This window comes from Eschscholzia californica, unplaced genomic scaffold (assembly GCF_041429995.1).
Source record: "Eschscholzia californica isolate CP2 unplaced genomic scaffold, dmEscCali1.0.p SCAF_1, whole genome shotgun sequence".
Lineage (NCBI taxonomy): Eukaryota > Viridiplantae > Streptophyta > Magnoliopsida > Ranunculales > Papaveraceae > Eschscholzia > Eschscholzia californica.
In genome coordinates, this window is record NW_028238198.1 from 22,197,061 (window position 1) to 22,216,837 (window position 19,777).

Here is a 19,777-nt window from a genome sequence, read left to right on the forward strand (position 1 = left end):
AAAGATAGTACAAAAGGACCAAATAAGAGTTATTTGCGTCGGGCAGCTAAAAATTCCATTTGGGCCTATTATAGGGGTCACCTTGCTTGGCCGACTTGTCTAAGGGGACCAACCTGATCTGCCCTTTTAGGGCATATCTTGGCCGACCTAAAGCAAGGGAAAAGGAAAATAGAAACTAGTTTCTCCTTTCGACTATTTCCTTAATCTTATTTGAAAGGGGTTTTTTGGAAACCTAATTAGGATTTTACTCTAACTTAGGGTTTTATATAAGGTCTCTTAATACTTAAATAAGGAGTGGAAAATTCTCAATGAGCTCTCTTATTCTACAACATCAAGTAGAGTAAGAAAAAGAGAATTGGTCTCAACTATCTATCTAGTCAAAGAAGAAGTGTTCTTCAATCTAACCACCATTGGAGTTCTAGCTAAGAACGAGGTGGGAAATCAAGGTGATTGCTCGGTGTCCCAAGTAGAGGAGCTACAATTGGAACTCTTCATCTTCGCAAAAGCGATTAGAAAGGTTCGAGGAAAAACTAGCGAATAAGGTAATCTCTAACTCTTAATTTATTAATTGCTTATGCATGAGATCCTGCGAATACTAATGTTAGACATCTATATAGATGTCTGAGATTCCGCTACCAACACTAGGAGACCACATAACCCAACAGTGACATTAGAGCATCTTGCACGTAGCTAAGTTTCAAACTAATTTATGCTTGTTCCGATAGGTAGTTATGTCTAAAATTATTTTAGACATCAATTTGTTTAGCTTGAATGTGATTTAAAGTTATTCAAATAGTTTTTTCAAAGTTTATGATTGAAAAGAGTTTTCAAAAGATTCAGTTTTGATTGATTTCGGTTTTTAAAAGTGTTTTCAAAATAATTGATTTTCAATGATTTTAGAAATAGTTTGAAAATCAAAATTTGGGTTTTAGAAGTATCCTAAATTGATGGGACATCATTTTAAAGAAGCAAAAGAAAAAAAAATATCAAACATGTTTTTTAGAAGTTTCCAACCTACTGGCCAGGACGCGTGTTGGACGCGTCCTAACCAGACGTAGACACGTCTCGGGTTAAGGGTGCGTCTAGGGTGCGCCACAGGTAACCTGAGTGCGTCTCGGACTTGTCCGAGACTCATGGAAGCTTCCACTAGACGTGTTTGGGATGCCCTAGGCATCTCGATTTTAGACTGAGATGGCCTAAGGTCCTCGGTCATGGGCCAGTGTGTTCAAGACGTGTCTGGGAAGCCCTAGGACGTCTCGGTTTGGGCCAAGATGGCCAGATAGGCTCGGCCTTGGCCCATACAAGTCTAGAACGCGTCTGGACCATAGACTAGCGTCCTGGCATAGGCCTAGGACGCGTCCAAAGCCCTAGTCCGAGACTCAGATGCGTCTGGCCTATGCCTAGACGCGTCTTGTCTCAGTTAGACCGTGCTTAGGCACGACCCAAGCTATTGGCCTAGAGCCAAACCATGCTTGGGCCGGACCTATGCACCACCTAGGCCATTGGCCAGCACATGTCATTGCCCCTTGACCTTAGGGTTTTGGTTTTTGACCAATGGTTGTCCCGTGCCATTCCGAGTTCGGTCTAGGATCATGGGCCGAAATTTTTTTAGGTCTTGACCCGAGTAGGAGTTTTTTGACGAAAGTCCGTTTTTTCTCCCGTTCTACCTAAATTTTACCGAAATTGTTTCCGGCCACCCGAAGGCCCAAAATGAGTTTTTCTTAAAATTGATTTTGGAAATCGTTAAAAGACAAAACCAATTTTTTCCAAAATTGACCCGGGCCCTCCAAAAACCTGAACAAAGTTTTTCTTAAAATTGATTTTGGAAATCATTAAAGACAAAACCAAAACGCACCACTAGTCAAATTCTTCGAATATAGACTTAAAGTCCCTATGTGACATAAAGATGCCGAAAAAAGTATCTCCTAGATAATCATGCATATATAATTGCTAGCCTTGAATACTATATGAATGCATTTGATGTGAATGTGGAAACTAGTATGACTATCGAAAGTTGTTTTCTTTCATTCTTGTTGTAAGCACGGATGGGTGCAAGTTGTAATAATTTTAATTTCAAGTTTTATACGATCTTGGAATTGTTAGAGTCTTGTAATTAGAGTTTAGGGTCTTTGAGTCCTTTGAAGAAACTCAAGGACAGGATCTTGATTCGAGAAGGAGAAATCAATGGAGGTTCGAGGATGGTGCTCCACGCGAACAAGGCGAAAGCAAGAAGAACCCTAAGAAGATTAGATCTTTTAGGACTAGGGGTCATACTAGGATCCATAAGACTTGAATAAGGTGTGGAAGATTCTCAAGGAGATCTCTTATTCTATAACATCAAGTGGAGTAAGAAAAGGAGAATTGGTCCCAACTTTCTACCTAGTCAAAGAAGAAGTGTTCTTCCATCTAACCACCATTGGAGTTCTAGCTAACAACAAGGTGGGAGATCAAGGTGATTGTTCGGTGTCCCAAGTAGAGGAGTTACAATTGAAGGTCTTGGTCTTCTCAAAAGCGATTGGAAAGGTCCGAGGGAAAACTAGCGATTAAGGTAATCTCCAACTCTTAGTTCATTATTAGCTTATGCATAAGATCCTGGGGATACTAGTGTTAGACATATTGGATGTCTGAGATTTCGTTACCAACACTAAGAGACCACATAACCCAAGAACAAGATTTATGAATTTGGGTTTTATATCAAGATTTGTGAAGTTAATCCATTGTAAAGAAGGATCAAGATGATGATAAAGAGTCAAAAAATCATGTGAAATAAAATAAGTTAGACAAGGATATTTTAGAAAATATAAGAAGAGAAAACAGTCAATGTATAGTCAATGAACGGAAAATTTCAAAATGGAGTCATCTAGATATTTCTCTAAACGTAGAGGGGACAGGAATCCAACTAGGGGCCACGCCGAAAAATAACCCAAAATAAATTTAACACTTTAAATTTACTATTTTTTAACCAAAATTGTTATGTGGACAAATATGGAGACAAATTATTTACTTAGTTAGCAATTAGGGCCTAGATTTGCTGATCACAAGTTAGGGACAAAATGAATCGACCCTTAATTTAGATCCATTAAAGTTTTCAACATTGGAGAGAGGGAAAGTAGATCTCGTTTTTCCCATCAAGAACAGAATTTATCTAGTTCGATCCTCTCTGTTCTTTGAGGTTTTGTTAGAGATCCAGCGGTTGAGCTTCTTTCTATCTCTTAGAAAGAGAAAGTAGATCTAGTTTTCTATCAAGCACCGAGTTTAACATTAGAAGGGACAGACTGAACCTACGTTGATCCTTTTCGTTTCTTGGGGATTAGTTAGAGAACCCTAACGATCATACATCGTTTTGAACTAAAGGGCATCAGATCTTCTTTTTTTCTTTCATTCATTTATCCAACTTCGTTTAGACGGCAGCAATGGCTAGTCATGCCTTGAAATGACTTTCATCTCTTCTGAGTGGGTGGTTTCCTTAGCTTTCTAAGCTTCACTTTGATTTAGTGTCATGAATCATAATCCATCTCCATGCCTTTTGACCCCACTATTAGGAAGTCCCGGTCACTATTTTTGTTTCTCCGGCGAGGGAAGGATGAAGGTTCCGGTGGTCTCCACGCGTGTCATTTTAAAACCTCTCCCTGCTTCTCTAGCTGACACATATTCAATCTTGGGTTCTTCCTATTACAACAGTTTCACTTCATGTCCTGGGCCCAATTTAATTTTGTGGGCTTATATATATATGTTACTGTTTGGGACACCCTTTTGATCCTGGAGTATATACTCGAGCGTGGGCCTTATTCTTATTAGGTAGCCCATTCGACCTTGGTAAATTGTTCAGCTTTACTTCTCAAGCTACTTCTAAAGCTGGTCGCTTCTCCTCTGGAGCTGGATACGTCTCTTTAGTTGCTCTTCGAAATGGATTGGTTCTTTACTTGTCATTGGATACAAATTTGTTAACACTCTCTCCACCTTTAGTAGCTTCGCTACCCCTTCTTCCTAATTTAGTCGGGTCTTTCGACTTGACTCTGATCAGCAACCCTAAACACAAGGTATTCAATTTTTCTTCTTTTGGCGCACAGTTAGATATTATTTCTCTATTGAGAGAAGTCTGGAGGGTAACCCTGAAGTCTGATGATTATGAACTTTGGAACTTAGTTATTTTCTTTTGAAGATGTTCAGTTTCCTTTTCTCTCTGCTTGGGAGTTGTTATTCTGCTTTGTGATTTGGGATTGGATCGCAGAGAACGGAAGTATGAAGCAGCGTCTAGGGGTTTACCTTTAAAAAGAATGGACTGCCTGTGGTCATGAACAGGGACGTCTTTAGAAATCCTAAAGAAAACCCACTTTGGGTTGTGGGATCAGGTACCCATAAAATCAAAATGTGCCCCCCCCCCCCCCCCCCTCGGACTGTGACAAGGGGTGACTTGATATAAAACTCAACTAACATTCTTTCTCTTATTGTTTGATGGACTGTCCAGTTCAGTCATTAAGGATGCTAATAGTATTTTCTAGCTTCTCTGTTTAAAAGGTAGAATCTCAACAAGAGTTTGACCCAAGAAGTAAGTTTGGTGATCGACAAAGAATCCATCACAAACACTTCTAATAGTAAGAAGAGTATCGAAACCATGGTCCAACATGAAAAGACCCAAGTAGTGGTCCTAGAAGAGGGAGAAGTTGTCGAGTTGAAAAAGCCGGAGAAAAATCACCTTTCAGCATCAAGAAAACAAATCAAATGGTGGATATTGTTGGCAAGTTGTGTCGCCACAGCAGTTGGATCAGTGGGAACTCCTATCACCATGAGGCTTTATTATAAGCATGGTGGAAGTCGAAAATGGTTACCGACTTGGTTACAAACTATTGCTTTTCCTCTCTTTTTCATCCCATTAATATTTTCCCATTTTCGTAACCGTTTTAATGGTCACCCTAAAATGGCGATTATGAAACCTAAATTTATTATTTTTGCAGTTGTTATCGGACTCATCTCTGGTGTAGATAGTTTTATGTACTCAGCTGGAATATCTTACCTTCCTCTATCAACTTCTACCATCTTATTTTCAACTCAACTTGCTTTCACTGCCATATTTGCATTCCTTATAGTGAAACAGAAATTTACACCTTATTCAATCAATGCTGTATTGTTGATGACTATTGGAGCAATCCTTTTAGGAGTAGCTAAAGGCGGTGACAGGCCTCCAAATGTTAACGACAAACAATACATGGTCGGGTTCATCTTGACACTAGGGGGAGCCGCAACATTGGGTCTTTATATATCTTTTGTTGAGCTCGCTTATCTTAAAGCTGGGCAAGAGATCAACTTCAGTATTGTTGCCCAGTTTCAAATTGTAATTAATTTTACTGCAACAATATTTAGTACGATCGGGATGCTGATAAATCATGACTTTCAGGTGGAGTAGTAAATTTCATGAATAAATTACATAAGTCCCAGTTGTCACCTAAAAGTTGTCCTCGTTTTTGCGGTGCAGAACCAACAGTCCAAAGGCCATAAGGTTTTGATCGCGTCTAGGACTCAACTAACCCAAGGGTCGCTAGTCTTCCTAAGCTTGGTCTCTTATTTATAGCTTGTTGGAATCGGAGCCTATTTTGGCTCGAGCCGACTCGTCAAACTCAGAAACGGAACGCGCCATTGCGTTCGTCTCGTCGAGCTCTACAATTTAGAGCCAAGAATCACTCAAATCCGATTCCGGATGAATGAGAAATTCAAGGTTAAAGTTTGAACGAAAAATCGGTTGAAATAGGTACTAGAGAGTCAAAGAGGACAAGTCAAGTTGAGGGGCATTTGCGCGAAGAGGACGCGCGCCAATCTGGACGGTCAGCGTTCATCGCACGGGATTTCGCGCGATCCGACAGCTGGCGTTCGCTCCGCGCGCGGGCACGCGTCTGGCTACGATCTAACGGTCGTTTGGATCAACTGTGGGACAATTTCGGGACAGATCACGCCCATCTAGCGGCTGCTGTTTCACCCGAGTTTTTGAGCCAGATCTGATGGCCAAAAATTCACCCGAAAATCCCAGTTATATAACCAACTCTTCCCAAAGAGTTGTGTCCCTAAAAACCAAGAGTTTTGTCCCCAAAACTCTAGAGATGTGTCCCAAAACCAAAAGCTTATACCTATTCAATTCCTATAAATACCACCCAAACTCACTTCATTTTTCATCAATTCAATTCATTCTCTTCTTCTCTTCCCTTCTAACAATTAGAGGTTCTGGTTAGCCTAGAATATCTAATTAAAGAAGTATTTTCTAGAGGTTCTGGATAGACTAGAATATCTAGAAAAGGAAGAAAGAAGTCTCGAGTGAAATTTGAATTTCAGAAGCATCTAGAAGTTCATCCGCATTAATCCAAGAGCTCATAATACTGACAAAGGTTCGTCCGCTTTCAGAATATAGAAGTACCATCTTAAAATTCTGAAAGGTTAGTCGTTGTATCCCGAAGGCATTCACCCTAACGTTTGGTACTGTTACGGGGGTGTAAAATGTCTTAAGGAAAGAGAATCTATTCTCGCCTCGACTACATATTTAGAAAAAAGGAATATTGATATATCATTATTCTGTAATTATTTATTTCTCTATAAGTTAGAGAAAGGAAACTCTGTCTAAATCAAGCCAAGACAGAAATCGACTTATCGATTTGATAACCAGAGAAACAACAATCTTAAGACATTTTAAATTATTTCTCTAGTTATAAGAAATTGATTTGTTTTAATTTCTGTGTGTTTCAGAAATGGCAAGAACAAGAACCACTCTACGGGTTATTCCGCCTAACACCACGAATGGGGAAAAACCAGAGAAGTTCAAGGGAACTGACTTCAATCGTTGGAAATTGAAGATGATGTTCTACCTCACAACATTGGGCCTGGTTAAATATTTAACCGAAGAGAAACCCACCTATGCAGAAATAGAGGATGAAGCACAGCGTACCGCTGAAATAGAGGCGTGGAAACAAGAACACTTCTTGTGCAAGAACTATATCCTGAATAGTTTAGATGACGGGCTCTATAATCTATATTCAGTTATAGAAACATCTAAACAACTGTGGGACACCCTTATCAATAAGTATAAGACTGAAAAGGCGGGTGTCAAAAAGTTCATCGTAGGACGATTCTTGGACTACAAGATGACTGATTCAAAACCAGTTATGACCCAAGTCCAGGAACTGCAGAGTCTCTTACAGGAACTACAGGCAGAGAACATGATAACGAATGAACCTTTCCAGGTCCGAGCTCTGATTGAAAAATTACCCACGGGGTGGAAAGACTTCAAAAATTATCTCCGCCACAAGAATAAGGATATGAGCCTTGAAGAACTCATCCTAAAGCTTCGAATCGAAGAGGACAGTCGCACTGCCGAGAAGAACTCTGAAAGACTCTCGAATGTGAACGTAGTAGAGACTGGTCCAAGTAAGAAGCGTAAGCATCTGTCTAAAGACGGAGGAAAGCCGAAGAAAAAGACGAGGTTCGGCCTATGCTACAACTGTGGCAAACGAGGCCATATGGCAAAGGATTGTCGTTCCAAAACCGGCAAAAGACATAAGAAGTCGAATGACCAAGCCTCGCTGATAGAAGATACCGAAACTCAGAACCTATGTGCTATGGTTACTGAAGCCGAAGAAGTGACTGAGAAACTTCAGAACTTGAACCTCTGTGCAGTGGTATCTGAAGTCAACCTGGTTAACAACCAGAGAGAGTGGTGGGTCGACACCGGAGCAACTCGTCACATTTGTGGTGACAAAGGCCTCTTCTCCTCTTATACCGAAATAGGTGAAGGAGAAACCCTGTTCATGGGAAACCACTCAACCACCCAGGTCAGAGGAAAAGGGAAGATCATACTAAAGTTCACTTCAGGAAAGGAAGTAACTTTGAACGATGTACTTCATGCTCCAGATATCCGAAAGAATCTGGTTTCTGGTTCTCTTCTAAGTAAGAATGGGTTCAAACTAGTCTTTGAGTCAAACAACTTCGTCTTGTCTAAGAACGGGATGTATATTGGGAAGGGCTACTTATGTGGGGGGTTATTTAAACTAAATGTAACCTCTGTAACGCCAAAGGCGTCTATTATTATTAATAAAATTAATAATTCCGTTTATATTGCTGAGTCCTTTAATATTTGGCATGAAAGATTAGGACATGTGAATAACAAGTCATTAAAGAAATTAATGAACTTAGAGTTAATTCCGAAAGTCGAAATTGATTCAAAACAAACATGTCAAACATGTGTAGAATCAAAGATGACTAAGACATCGTTCAAATCAATAGAACGAGACACAGAACCCCTAGATTTAATTCACAGTGATATTTGTGACTTAAAGATGGTTCAAACCAGAGGTGGTAAAAAGTACTTCATCACTTTTATCGATGACTCCACTCGGTTTTGTTATGTTTACTTACTAAGGAGTAAGGATGAAGCAATCGATAAGTTCGAGCTTTATAAAACCGAAGTGGAAACTCAACTTAATAAAAAGATTAAGGCTTTGAGAAGCGATCGAGGAGGAGAGTATGAATCTCCGTTCGCCGAGATATGTACGAAGAATGGCATAGTTCATCAAACAACGGCTCCTTATACACCTCAACAAAATGGTGTAGCAGAACGGAAAAACAGAACGTTAAAAGAAATGATGAACGCTTTCTTAATAAGTTCTGGTTTACCTCAGAACTTGTGGGGGGAGGCGATATTATCGGCGAATCACTTATTAAATAAGTTACCCCATAGAAAAACCGGTAAAATTCCATATGAATTATGGAAAGGAAGGATGTCATCCTTTAAATACACGAAAGTGTGGGGGTGTCTGGCAAAGGTATTAGTTACTCCTCCTAAACGGGTCAAGATAGGACCTAAAACTGTGGACTGTGTATACATAGGGCCTGCAATAAATAGTGGCGCCTATAGATTTCTAGTACAGAAGTCTGAAATCGAAGATATACACGTAAACACCATTCTGGAATCGAGAGATGCTAAGTTCTTTGAACACATCTTTCCTTTCAAACAGAATTCCGAAGTCTCATCTGAAAGTAGAAAACGTGTAAGAGATGAGGAAGAGGAAAATGTAGAAACATCTAAAGAAGATGATATGGAAATCGAGGAAACAACACTCGAACCTCGAAGAGGCAAAAGGACAAAGAAAGCTAAGACATTTGGTCCTGATTTTCTAACCTATATGGTAGAAAATGAACCTCAAACTTTCACAGAAGCAATGGCTACTCCAGAAGCTCCATTCTGGAAAGAAGCTGTTAATAGTGAAATAGAATCCATCATGCAAAATCATACATGGGAGCTAGTAGACCTCCCACCGGGTTGCAAGCCTCTAGGCTGCAAATGGATTTTCAAAAGAAAATTGAAAACAGATGGATCTATAGACAAGTATAAAGCAAGACTTGTCGCAAAGGGATTCCGACAAAAAGAAGGGTTAGATTATTTCGACACCTATTCTCCAGTTAGTCGAATCACCTCAATAAGAGTGTTAGTAGCTATAGCATCCTTATATAATCTAGAAATTCATCAGATGGATGTGAAAACCGCTTTCTTAAACGGACAACTCGAAGAAGAGATTTATATGAACCAACCAGAAGGGTTCATAGCTCCGGGACAAGAAAAGAAAGTGTGTAGATTAGTGAAATCACTATATGGGCTAAAGCAAGCTCCAAAGCAGTGGCACTTAAAATTTGATGACACATTATTATCAAACGGATTTAAGATCAACGAATGTGATAAATGTGTCTATACAAAGGTAACTGCTAAAGGATGTGTTATTCTATGTTTGTATGTGGATGACATGCTAATTATGGGAAATAATTTAGATGTCATCAATACAACTAAAAAGATGCTTTCGAAAACTTTCGACATGAAAGATTTAGGGAAAGCGGAGGTCATTCTTGGAATTAAGGTTTCCAAGACGACTGAAGGGATAAGTTTATCTCAAACGCATTACGTTGAGAAAATCTTAGAAAAATTCAGCAAAGATGACCTAAAAGTGGCGAATACTCCGATAGATCCAAGTATTCACTTAATGAAGAATACAGGGAACGCAGTAAGACAATTAGAGTACTCTCGGATTATTGGAAGTCTGATGTACCTAATGAACTGTACTCGACCAGACATAGCCTACTCAGTCAGTAAGCTAAGTAGATTTACGAGTAACCCGAATAACACACATTGGAACGCCATAACGAGAGTGTTACGGTATCTAAGAAAGACGAAGGAGTACGGACTCCATTATACCACATATCCCGCAGTTTTAGAGGGATATGCAGATGCAAATTGGATATCAGATACCGACGACACTAAGTCAACCAGTGGATATGTGTTTACACTGGGAGGGGCTGCCATATCTTGGAAATCTTCGAAGCAAACGTGCATTGCTCGATCAACAATGGATTCAGAATTCATTGCTCTAGATAAAGCAGGGGAAGAAGCAGAATGGCTGCGACAATTCCTTGAAGATATTCCAATATGGCCAAAGCCGGTGCCTGCAATCAACATACACTGCGATAACCAAGCAGCGATTGCACTGGCACAAAGCAAGATGTACAACGGTAAGTCTCGACATATTCGTCGGAGACATAATACCGTTAAGCAACTTCTCTCTGAAGGGATCATAACTATAAATTATATAAGATCCAAAGATAACCTAGCGGATCCATTTACAAAAGGGTTATCTAGAGAGTTAGTAGTTGCATCATCAAGGGGAATGGGGCTAACGCCTAAAGTAAATGAGTAAAGGCATGGTGAAACCCTACCTAGATGACTGGAGATCCCACGATCTAGGTTCAAAGGGCAACTGAAGCTATATCCTGACTCGACAGTAACACTGTAAGAGATCTCTATCTCTTACCCATTCCTAGGATGACAACAGTGTTACCTGCATTGAGAGGTTAAGCATTAAGCTTTTAATGAATCCGAAAACTTAGAACTTGATTCTAACGTGAGGTATAGCAGGATACCTTATTACGGATAACCTATATGTGTGTGAATTGATGCCGGTTCTATGGGAAGGTCGTCTAGGCCGACTTCTCTAAAGCACACACGAAATCGGGAATGTTCAGGGCCGAAATGAACACAACCGAGAACCTAAGTTAGTAAGGGATTAGCTGTGTGATAGCTATTTTGGATTACAATTCTCAGGACTCAGTTCAAGACGTAAAGTTCATTGCCGTCCTTGTAGACCTTGTAGTTATTCACTAGGAAAGGTTCAAAGTCGAAAGACTACCTTCTTCCGATGCAGCGAACTTCCGCTTATGAGCTCTGTCAGTGTCAGTCTGTCAGTATAGTATGTCTGCATATATCATAGCATAAAACCTCAAATTTTCATTCATGTGGGGGATTGTTGGAATCGGAGCCTATTTTGGCTCGAGCCGACTCGTCAAACTCAGAAACGGAACGCGCCATTGCGTTCGTCTCGTCGAGCTCTACAATTTAGAGCCAAGAATCACTCAAATCCGATTCCGGATGAATGAGAAATTCAAGGTTAAAGTTTGAACGAAAAATCGGTTGAAATAGGTACTAAAGCGTCAAAGAGGACAAGTCAAGTTGAGGGGCATTTGCGCGAAGAGGACGCGCGCCAATCTGGACGGTCAGCGTTCATCGCGCGGGATTTCGCGCGATCCGACAGCTGGCGTTCGCTCCGCGCGCGGGCACGCGTCTGGCTACGATCTAACGGTCGTTTGGATCAACTGTGGGACAATTTCGGGACAGATCACGCCCATCTAGCGGCTGCTGTTTCACCCGAGTTTTTGAGCCAGATCTGATGGCCAAAAATTCACCCGAAAATCCCAGTTATATAACCAACTCTTCCCAAAGAGTTGTGTCCCTAAAAACCAAGAGTTTTGTCCCCAAAACTCTAGAGATGTGTCCCAAAACCAAAAGCTTATACCTATTCAATTCCTATAAATACCACCCAAACTCACTTCATTTTTCATCAATTCAATTCATTCTCTTCTTCTCTTCCCTTCTAACAATTAGAGGTTCTGGTTAGCCTAGAATATCTAATTAAAGAAGTATTTTCTAGAGGTTCTGGATAGACTAGAATATCTAGAAAAGGAAGAAAGAAGTCTCGAGTGAAATTTGAATTTCAGAAGCATCTAGAAGTTCATCCGCATTAATCCAAGAGCTCATAATACTGACAAAGGTTCGTCCGCTTTCAGAATATAGAAGTACCATCTTAAAATTCTGAAAGGTTAGTCGTTGTATCCCGAAGGCATTCACCCTAACGTTTGGTACTGTTACGGGGGTGTAAAATGTCTTAAGGAAAGAGAATCTATTCTCGCCTCGACTACATATTTAGAAAAAAGGAATATTGATATATCATTATTCTGTAATTATTTATTTCTCTATAAGTTAGAGAAAGGAAACTCTGTCTAAATCAAGCCAAGACAGAAATCGACTTATCGATTTGATAACCAGAGAAACAACAATCTTAAGACATTTTAAATTATTTCTCTAGTTATAAGAAATTGATTTGTTTTAATTTCTGTGTGTTTCAGAAATGGCAAGAACAAGAACCACTCTACGGGTTATTCCGCCTAACACCACGAATGGGGAAAAACCAGAGAAGTTCAAGGGAACTGACTTCAATCGTTGGAAATTGAAGATGATGTTCTACCTCACAACATTGGGCCTGGTTAAATATTTAACCGAAGAGAAACCCACCTATGCAGAAATAGAGGATGAAGCACAGCGTACCGCTGAAATAGAGGCGTGGAAACAAGAACACTTCTTGTGCAAGAACTATATCCTGAATAGTTTAGATGACGGGCTCTATAATCTATATTCAGTTATAGAAACATCTAAACAACTGTGGGACACCCTTATCAATAAGTATAAGACTGAAAAGGCGGGTGTCAAAAAGTTCATCGTAGGACGATTCTTGGACTACAAGATGACTGATTCAAAACCAGTTATGACCCAAGTCCAGGAACTGCAGAGTCTCTTACAGGAACTACAGGCAGAGAACATGATAACGAATGAACCTTTCCAGGTCCGAGCTCTGATTGAAAAATTACCCACGGGGTGGAAAGACTTCAAAAATTATCTCCGCCACAAGAATAAGGATATGAGCCTTGAAGAACTCATCCTAAAGCTTCGAATCGAAGAGGACAGTCGCACTGCCGAGAAGAACTCTGAAAGACTCTCGAATGTGAACGTAGTAGAGACTGGTCCAAGTAAGAAGCGTAAGCATCTGTCTAAAGACGGAGGAAAGCCGAAGAAAAAGACGAGGTTCGGCCTATGCTACAACTGTGGCAAACGAGGCCATATGGCAAAGGATTGTCGTTCCAAAACCGGCAAAAGACATAAGAAGTCGAATGACCAAGCCTCGCTGATAGAAGATACCGAAACTCAGAACCTATGTGCTATGGTTACTGAAGCCGAAGAAGTGACTGAGAAACTTCAGAACTTGAACCTCTGTGCAGTGGTATCTGAAGTCAACCTGGTTAACAACCAGAGAGAGTGGTGGGTCGACACCGGAGCAACTCGTCACATTTGTGGTGACAAAGGCCTCTTCTCCTCTTATACCGAAATAGGTGAAGGAGAAACCCTGTTCATGGGAAACCACTCAACCACCCAGGTCAGAGGAAAAGGGAAGATCATACTAAAGTTCACTTCAGGAAAGGAAGTAACTTTGAACGATGTACTTCATGCTCCAGATATCCGAAAGAATCTGGTTTCTGGTTCTCTTCTAAGTAAGAATGGGTTCAAACTAGTCTTTGAGTCAAACAACTTCGTCTTGTCTAAGAACGGGATGTATATTGGGAAGGGCTACTTATGTGGGGGGTTATTTAAACTAAATGTAACCTCTGTAACGCCAAAGGCGTCTATTATTATTAATAAAATTAATAATTCCGTTTATATTGCTGAGTCCTTTAATATTTGGCATGAAAGATTAGGACATGTGAATAACAAGTCATTAAAGAAATTAATGAACTTAGAGTTAATTCCGAAAGTCGAAATTGATTCAAAACAAACATGTCAAACATGTGTAGAATCAAAGATGACTAAGACATCGTTCAAATCAATAGAACGAGACACAGAACCCCTAGATTTAATTCACAGTGATATTTGTGACTTAAAGATGGTTCAAACCAGAGGTGGTAAAAAGTACTTCATCACTTTTATCGATGACTCCACTCGGTTTTGTTATGTTTACTTACTAAGGAGTAAGGATGAAGCAATCGATAAGTTCGAGCTTTATAAAACCGAAGTGGAAACTCAACTTAATAAAAAGATTAAGGCTTTGAGAAGCGATCGAGGAGGAGAGTATGAATCTCCGTTCGCCGAGATATGTACGAAGAATGGCATAGTTCATCAAACAACGGCTCCTTATACACCTCAACAAAATGGTGTAGCAGAACGGAAAAACAGAACGTTAAAAGAAATGATGAACGCTTTCTTAATAAGTTCTGGTTTACCTCAGAACTTGTGGGGGGAGGCGATATTATCGGCGAATCACTTATTAAATAAGTTACCCCATAGAAAAACCGGTAAAATTCCATATGAATTATGGAAAGGAAGGATGTCATCCTTTAAATACACGAAAGTGTGGGGGTGTCTGGCAAAGGTATTAGTTACTCCTCCTAAACGGGTCAAGATAGGACCTAAAACTGTGGACTGTGTATACATAGGGCCTGCAATAAATAGTGGCGCCTATAGATTTCTAGTACAGAAGTCTGAAATCGAAGATATACACGTAAACACCATTCTGGAATCGAGAGATGCTAAGTTCTTTGAACACATCTTTCCTTTCAAACAGAATTCCGAAGTCTCATCTGAAAGTAGAAAACGTGTAAGAGATGAGGAAGAGGAAAATGTAGAAACATCTAAAGAAGATGATATGGAAATCGAGGAAACAACACTCGAACCTCGAAGAGGCAAAAGGACAAAGAAAGCTAAGACATTTGGTCCTGATTTTCTAACCTATATGGTAGAAAATGAACCTCAAACTTTCACAGAAGCAATGGCTACTCCAGAAGCTCCATTCTGGAAAGAAGCTGTTAATAGTGAAATAGAATCCATCATGCAAAATCATACATGGGAGCTAGTAGACCTCCCACCGGGTTGCAAGCCTCTAGGCTGCAAATGGATTTTCAAAAGAAAATTGAAAACAGATGGATCTATAGACAAGTATAAAGCAAGACTTGTCGCAAAGGGATTCCGACAAAAAGAAGGGTTAGATTATTTCGACACCTATTCTCCAGTTAGTCGAATCACCTCAATAAGAGTGTTAGTAGCTATAGCATCCTTATATAATCTAGAAATTCATCAGATGGATGTGAAAACCGCTTTCTTAAACGGACAACTCGAAGAAGAGATTTATATGAACCAACCAGAAGGGTTCATAGCTCCGGGACAAGAAAAGAAAGTGTGTAGATTAGTGAAATCACTATATGGGCTAAAGCAAGCTCCAAAGCAGTGGCACTTAAAATTTGATGACACATTATTATCAAACGGATTTAAGATCAACGAATGTGATAAATGTGTCTATACAAAGGTAACTGCTAAAGGATGTGTTATTCTATGTTTGTATGTGGATGACATGCTAATTATGGGAAATAATTTAGATGTCATCAATACAACTAAAAAGATGCTTTCGAAAACTTTCGACATGAAAGATTTAGGGAAAGCGGAGGTCATTCTTGGAATTAAGGTTTCCAAGACGACTGAAGGGATAAGTTTATCTCAAACGCATTACGTTGAGAAAATCTTAGAAAAATTCAGCAAAGATGACCTAAAAGTGGCGAATACTCCGATAGATCCAAGTATTCACTTAATGAAGAATACAGGGAACGCAGTAAGACAATTAGAGTACTCTCGGATTATTGGAAGTCTGATGTACCTAATGAACTGTACTCGACCAGACATAGCCTACTCAGTCAGTAAGCTAAGTAGATTTACGAGTAACCCGAATAACACACATTGGAACGCCATAACGAGAGTGTTACGGTATCTAAGAAAGACGAAGGAGTACGGACTCCATTATACCACATATCCCGCAGTTTTAGAGGGATATGCAGATGCAAATTGGATATCAGATACCGACGACACTAAGTCAACCAGTGGATATGTGTTTACACTGGGAGGGGCTGCCATATCTTGGAAATCTTCGAAGCAAACGTGCATTGCTCGATCAACAATGGATTCAGAATTCATTGCTCTAGATAAAGCAGGGGAAGAAGCAGAATGGCTGCGACAATTCCTTGAAGATATTCCAATATGGCCAAAGCCGGTGCCTGCAATCAACATACACTGCGATAACCAAGCAGCGATTGCACTGGCACAAAGCAAGATGTACAACGGTAAGTCTCGACATATTCGTCGGAGACATAATACCGTTAAGCAACTTCTCTCTGAAGGGATCATAACTATAAATTATATAAGATCCAAAGATAACCTAGCGGATCCATTTACAAAAGGGTTATCTAGAGAGTTAGTAGTTGCATCATCAAGGGGAATGGGGCTAACGCCTAAAGTAAATGAGTAAAGGCATGGTGAAACCCTACCTAGATGACTGGAGATCCCACGATCTAGGTTCAAAGGGTAACTGAAGCTATATCCTGACTCGACAGTAACACTGTAAGAGATCTCTATCTCTTACCCATTCCTAGGATGACAACAGTGTTACCTGCATTGAGAGGTTAAGCATTAAGCTTTTAATGAATCCGAAAACTTAGAACTTGATTCTAACGTGAGGTATAGCAGGATACCTTATTACGGATAACCTATATGTGTGTGAATTGATGCCGGTTCTATGGGAAGGTCGTCTAGGCCGACTTCTCTAAAGCACACACGAAATCGGGAATGTTCAGGGCCGAAATGAACACAACCGAGAACCTAAGTTAGTAAGGGATTAGCTGTGTGATAGCTATTTTGGATTACAATTCTCAGGACTCAGTTCAAGACGTAAAGTTCATTGCCGTCCTTGTAGACCTTGTAGTTATTCACTAGGAAAGGTTCAAAGTCGAAAGACTACCTTCTTCCGATGCAGCGAACTTCCGCTTATGAGCTCTGTCAGTGGCAGTCTGTCAGTATAGTATGTCTGCATATATCATAGCATAAAACCTCAAATTTTCATTCATGTGGGGGATTGTTGGAATCGGAGCCTATTTTGGCTCGAGCCGACTCGTCAAACTCAGAAACGGAACGCGCCATTGCGTTCGTCTCGTCGAGCTCTACAATTTAGAGCCAAGAATCACTCAAATCCGATTCCGGATGAATGAGAAATTCAAGGTTAAAGTTTGAACGAAAAATCGGTTGAAATAGGTACTAAAGCGTCAAAGAGGACAAGTCAAGTTGAGGGGCATTTGCGCGAAGAGGACGCGCGCCAATCTGGACGGTCAGCGTTCATCGCGCGGGATTTCGCGCGATCCGGCAGCTGGCGTTCGCTCCGCGCGCGGGCACGCGTCTGGCTACGATCTAACGGTCGTTTGGATCAACTGTGGGACAATTTCGGGACAGATCACGCCCATCTAGCGGCTGCTGTTTCACCCGAGTTTTTGAGCCAGATCTGATGGCCAAAAATTCACCCGAAAATCCCAGTTATATAACCAACTCTTCCCAAAGAGTTGTGTCCCTAAAAACCAAGAGTTTTGTCCCCAAAACTCTAGAGATGTGTCCCAAAAGCTTATACCTATTCAATTCCTATAAATACCACCCAAACTCACTTCATTTTTCATCAATTCAATTCATTCTCTTCTTCTCTTCCCTTCTAACAATTAGAGGTTCTGGTTAGCCTAGAATATCTAATTAAAGAAGTATTTTCTAGAGGTTCTGGATAGACTAGAATATCTAGAAAAGGAAGAAAGAAGTCTCGAGTGAAATTTGAATTTCAGAAGCATCTAGAAGTTCATCCGCATTAGTCCAAGAGCTCATAATACTGACAAAGGTTCGTCCGCTTTCAGAATATAGAAGTACCATCTTAAAATTCTGAAAGGTTAGTCGTTGTATCCCGAAGGCATTCACCCTAACGTTTGGTACTGTTACGGGGGTGTAAAATGTCTTAAGGAAAGAGAATCTATTCTCGCCTCGACTACATATTTAGAAAAAAGGAATATTGATATATCATTATTTTGTAATTATTTATTTCTCTATAAGTTAGAGAAAGGAAACTCTGTCTAAATCAAGCCAAGACAGAAATCGACTTATCGATTTGATAACCAGAGAAACAACATAGCTAGACTCTGGACACTCCCCAAGTGATCTTGATTTATCACATCATTACCCTAGGAGTAGGACTTGTCTTCACCTCGTATAACATCGGAGAAGACCCAAGCCCAAATTTTCACTAATATTGAATCAATCTTTTCTCCCAAGTCCTAGACGAATGAAGACAAATTTTGTACTCCTATAACTAAGCTTGAGCTCCTACATATAGTCTACACTCTGGATCCTTTCGCAAACAACGTCAGACTGACATAATTAATCATTTCAAAAAAATAATTGCTTTCTTCAATTTTAGGATTAAAATCTTTTTGTTATATATTATGCAGGCTTTGCATAGAGAAGCTGCAGCATTTGGGCTAGGAGAGGTGAAGTACTACATTGTGCTTGTAGCATGTGCCATCCTGACTCAAATACTTGCATTTGGATCCTTAGGTGTGATTTTTTGTTCATCATCTCTGTTGTGTGGGATCCTTACTACAGCAACGGTGCCTATTACCGAAATCTTCGGTGCTCTCTTATTCAAAGAGAAATTTACAGGAGAGAAAGGTTTGTCATTGGTTTTGTGCCTTTGAGGTATTAGTTCTTACTTTTATGGAGCTTACCGGAAGAGTAAGAAGGATAATATGAAGAACAAAACAGATTCACCAGACTCAAATCCCTTGTGTGATTTAGCAAATGTTGAGATTGTGTGCCCTTCACCTTCCAAAGAACACCATTGAACTTACTCCTTCAGGACCTAAGAAGTTACCCCTCTCATGCAATTCTTGGGATATCATTATCCTAGGTATTTGTTTTAGTGAAAAAAAAATTAAGGTGGATACTCATACTTATATGTATTTGATTAATCAAGATTTGGATTTTTATGATTGTTTTGGTTATTTCGAATTGAATGTAATGATGAAGGAAATGTTATTAAAAAATTGTTTGCAACAACCAGTTTACCAATATTCAAAAAACTTATTAAGTACACCATCGTGATCCTTAGTCGTAATTGTTAAGAAAACAATGTCATATACACAAGAATATAATAATGTACAAGATCAATCAAAATGGAGGATTGTGAAATCACGTAAAAAAAGACGGACATTATGGAAGATGAGTAGAGATTGGGAGAGAGAGAGTGCAGCCGAGAGATGGAGAGAGAGAGAGAGAGTGCAGCCTAGAAATGGAGAGAGAGAGAGAGAGAGAGAGAGGTGAAATTAAAGAGAAGATAAAAAAACACTCTTGTATTGGCACAACAAAAAAGAAATACTTAGGGGCGCGTGATTACCAACTGTTTTCCTTAAACCGCCATGAATAAGGAGCTTTAGCAACGGTTATTAATTTTTTTGTCAATGAATTATCTAATTACTGACGTTATTTTCTCAAATCGTCGCTAGTTAGGGGTTTCAATGATGGTAATGTTCAACCTCTCTTAGACTTTTGGGCGACCTAATAGCATTTCTAATAGGACAATCAAACTCTAAAACTTAGAGTGCCACTATGATTTTTAGAAATTACAATAAAAAACCTTCTTTAATAGAACACCTTATTTGACACTCCATGATGATGTGGAGTATTTATTACAGGGACTCTGAAGAGAGACACTGTAAAATTAGAGTGTCTTCTTGAGACTCTCTAAGT

General features: G+C 39.8%; 1 protein-coding gene across 1 annotated transcript; it reads left to right on the forward strand.

Annotated features, from left to right (window-relative positions):
- Positions 1-2,053: 2,053 nt before the first annotated feature.
- LOC147565176 (purine permease 3-like) lies at positions 2,054-19,090 on the forward strand. Its single transcript, XM_086651671.1, has 2 exons — positions 2,054-5,395; positions 18,481-19,090. The coding sequence occupies exons 1-2, from the start codon at positions 4,616-4,618 to the stop codon at positions 18,724-18,726; spliced, it is 1,026 nt and encodes a 341-aa protein (XP_086507797.1). The 5' UTR covers positions 2,054-4,615; the 3' UTR covers positions 18,727-19,090.
- The last annotated feature ends 687 nt before the right edge of the window (positions 19,091-19,777 follow it).